Source organism: Elaeis guineensis, chromosome 13, assembly GCF_000442705.2.
Source record: "Elaeis guineensis isolate ETL-2024a chromosome 13, EG11, whole genome shotgun sequence".
In the NCBI taxonomy this organism is placed as follows: Eukaryota; Viridiplantae; Streptophyta; class Magnoliopsida; order Arecales; family Arecaceae; genus Elaeis; species Elaeis guineensis.
In genome coordinates, this window is record NC_026005.2 from 20,079,980 (window position 1) to 20,082,783 (window position 2,804).

The window sequence follows — 2,804 nt, forward strand, 5'->3', positions numbered from 1 at the left end:
CGCGCAAAAGAAAAAGAAAAAGAAAAAAGAAAAAAGAAAAAAGAAAAAGAAAAAGAAATTAAGCGGGCATCTTTTTTGTTTGAGGATATCAAGAAAAGATCTTAAAACAATCGCACATAGAATCAATGGCGCATAGGATTCAAAACAATAATCCTAAAAGATTTAAAACTAGTAGGACCCAACAGAAAGAAAGAAGAACATCTTGCTTCCCCTCTAATCCTCTCCAAAACCCTCTCGGTGCTGACCTGGCGCAGCTCCCGTTCGGCCGTTCCTAACCTCCTCCGTCCTCCCTGCTGCACTTATGGGCTTGAAACATGCGAACAAAAACTAGGCCCAGCTTCGGCCCAGAATATATACGACCAACCGCCCAGTCTATAATTGTAAACAGTGGAAGACAACCGAGATCTTCGCATGCAAGTTTCTTAGAAGATATATGTAAAAGGTCAATGTTAAACTAAGAACCCCAATTAAAAAAATAATGTTCATTACAATGGTAGCGAAATGAGCAACTTGGACTGTTAATCATCTTTCTTTGCAGTATGGATCACACAATCCATTGCCCTGATCTCCACCAAAAGAGCAATGCTTCACTGTTCTTCCATTTCTTTATGATCAATCTGCAACCGTCCAAGTCATATCCCCCTCAAAGATCCAATGGCACACTTCGATCTTTCCAGGCCCAGATCCTAGGGCCACAAAAGCCCCATGCCCAGGGCTCCAATCCGACGTGTCCAAATGACATATGGCAACACCGTGATTGATCCTCTCTCCAGTCTCCACGTCAAGAATGTCCGCTTCGTATGCCCTCACCTTGGGCACCGAGTGACAGTAATACACGAGATACGGAAACAAGCTCTGGTGGCACGACACCGACCTGGTAACCTTACCACCATTGATCCCCGTGACATTTCCCACCAATATGTTCCCCCCGGATCCCCTCACATTCTCGGTGCTCCTCACCACCACGTTGTCGTCCCCCAGCATGGATGCGGCGAAGTCGACCATGTCCTCCATGGACGCCACGCACCGCTTCGTCTCACCTCTACTTGGAGCTCGCTCGCACTCCGCCACCGTCTCCGCCATTGCCCTCCCCATCGCCGAGTCCATGGAGACACCGAAGAGCGGCGCGAGCGCGGTGGCGGAGAATGGTAATTTCTCCGCTATGGACCGGGGTAAGAATGACCTTTTGGGCATCTTGTCCCGGATATCCGGCATCGGCATCGCCGTCCCATTCTTGAGACTGCTCTCTCTGAAGAACTTTCCGGGCTCGATCCTTTTCTTATTTACAGATTTGCCATTGGCGTGCGGTGGGCCTGGGTTGGAAGACTTGTTGCGGTAAGCGGCGAAGGTGATGCCGGATTTGGAGTATGCCTTGAAGGTGGTATTGTCGCCGGCGTAGACCCTGAACCCGATTACCGGGTTTATGGATCCTTCCCCGTACCCGTTGAAAGAATCCGACCCGGGATTGAAGGAGGCCCCGTAGTTTAAGAAGTCGGCGCGGGCCGCGGTCCCGTGCTTCGCATAGGAACGGAAGGTGTCGTCGCCGGTGTTGGCCCTCTCCCGGTACGTGGCGAAGCTCTCCACCCCGCCACTCGCGCCGTCGCCGTACGTCCGGAAGGTGTTCGACGGCCGGTTCGTGAGGGATCCGTACGACGAGAAGGTGTCGTTGGCTGCGGTGGCGGCCTCGCTGTAGGCGGCGAAGCCGGTGCCGAGGACGTTGGCGTCGGTGGCGTATGTGGTGAAGGTGGCTGGGGAGGCGGTGGCCCGTTGGCCGTAGGAGGAGAAGCGCTGGCCGCCGGAGTTAGACTCCGAGGAGTAGGAGGAGAAGGTGCGGGGGCGGTGGACAGCGGCGGGGTCGTAGGAGGAGAAGCGGAGGTCGGGGACGTTGGCGCTGGCGGCGTAGGAGGAGAAGGAACCGGAGGCGCCGGAGGAGGCGGCGGCGTAGGAGGAGAAGGAGGCGCCGGCGATGTTGGCGTCGGAGGAGTAGGAGGAGAAGGAGTCCGGGCGGGAGGAGGAGCGGAGGGAGTAGCGGTGGAAGGAGTCGGCGGCGGTATTGGCGTCGGAGGAGTAGATCTTGAAGGCGTCGCGGCCGCCGGAAAGTGAATCGCCGTAGGAGGAGAAGTTGGCATGGTTGTAGTTGGAGAAGTCGGAGGGAGAAGGAGGGGAGGTGGAGTGGGAGGAGGAGCAGAGGAGGTGGGCGGCGGAGCAGAGGAAGGAGGGGAGGGGGGTGGTGGCGGAGGAGAGGGCGGAGGAGAGGGCGGCGGAGGAGAGCGGGGAGAGGGGGGAGAGTTTGGAGAGGAGGAATGGAGGGAGGGGGCGGTGGTGGGGGTTCTTCCGGTGCCAGTAGCGGAGGGCGGCGGCTTTGGCGGTGAAGGGACTGGGGGAGGAGGGTGGTGGTGTTAACGTTGAGGAGGAGGAGAGGAGGGAGAGGAGGAGGACTGGGAGGAGGAGAGAGGCCATCGGAGTGCTGGTGTTTCGAAAGGAATTGGAGGGAAATAAATAGGTGGTAGTTGGGGAGAGAGGAGTTTTGTTTTTTTTTTTTATTTTTTTAAAAAAATAATTTATAATGTTTTTGAATATTGTTTCAAATTAACGAGGCAAAGTAATGTTTCAATCTACTTTTTAATGTTAGGTTATGACTTATGAGGCTTAACCTTTATGAATAGTGTTTTTTTTTTTTTTTTTTTTTGGGGGCGGGGGGGGTGGGGGGGGGGGGGGGTGGGGGGGTGTGGCCCATGTACATAGTATAAGGTCTTCTGGATAAAGATGAGATGACAACCAATCCAATTCAATTGATTAAACTG

At 54.3% G+C, this 2,804-nt stretch overlaps 1 protein-coding gene across 1 annotated transcript; it reads right to left on the bottom strand.

The window, feature by feature from the left end:
• Window positions 1-2,460, bottom strand: LOC105056353 (uncharacterized). The gene has a single exon (XM_010938520.4). The coding sequence runs from the start codon at window positions 2,458-2,460 to the stop codon at window positions 613-615; it is 1,848 nt and encodes a 615-aa protein (XP_010936822.1). The 3' UTR covers window positions 1-612.
• Window positions 2,461-2,804: the final 344 nt, after the last annotated feature.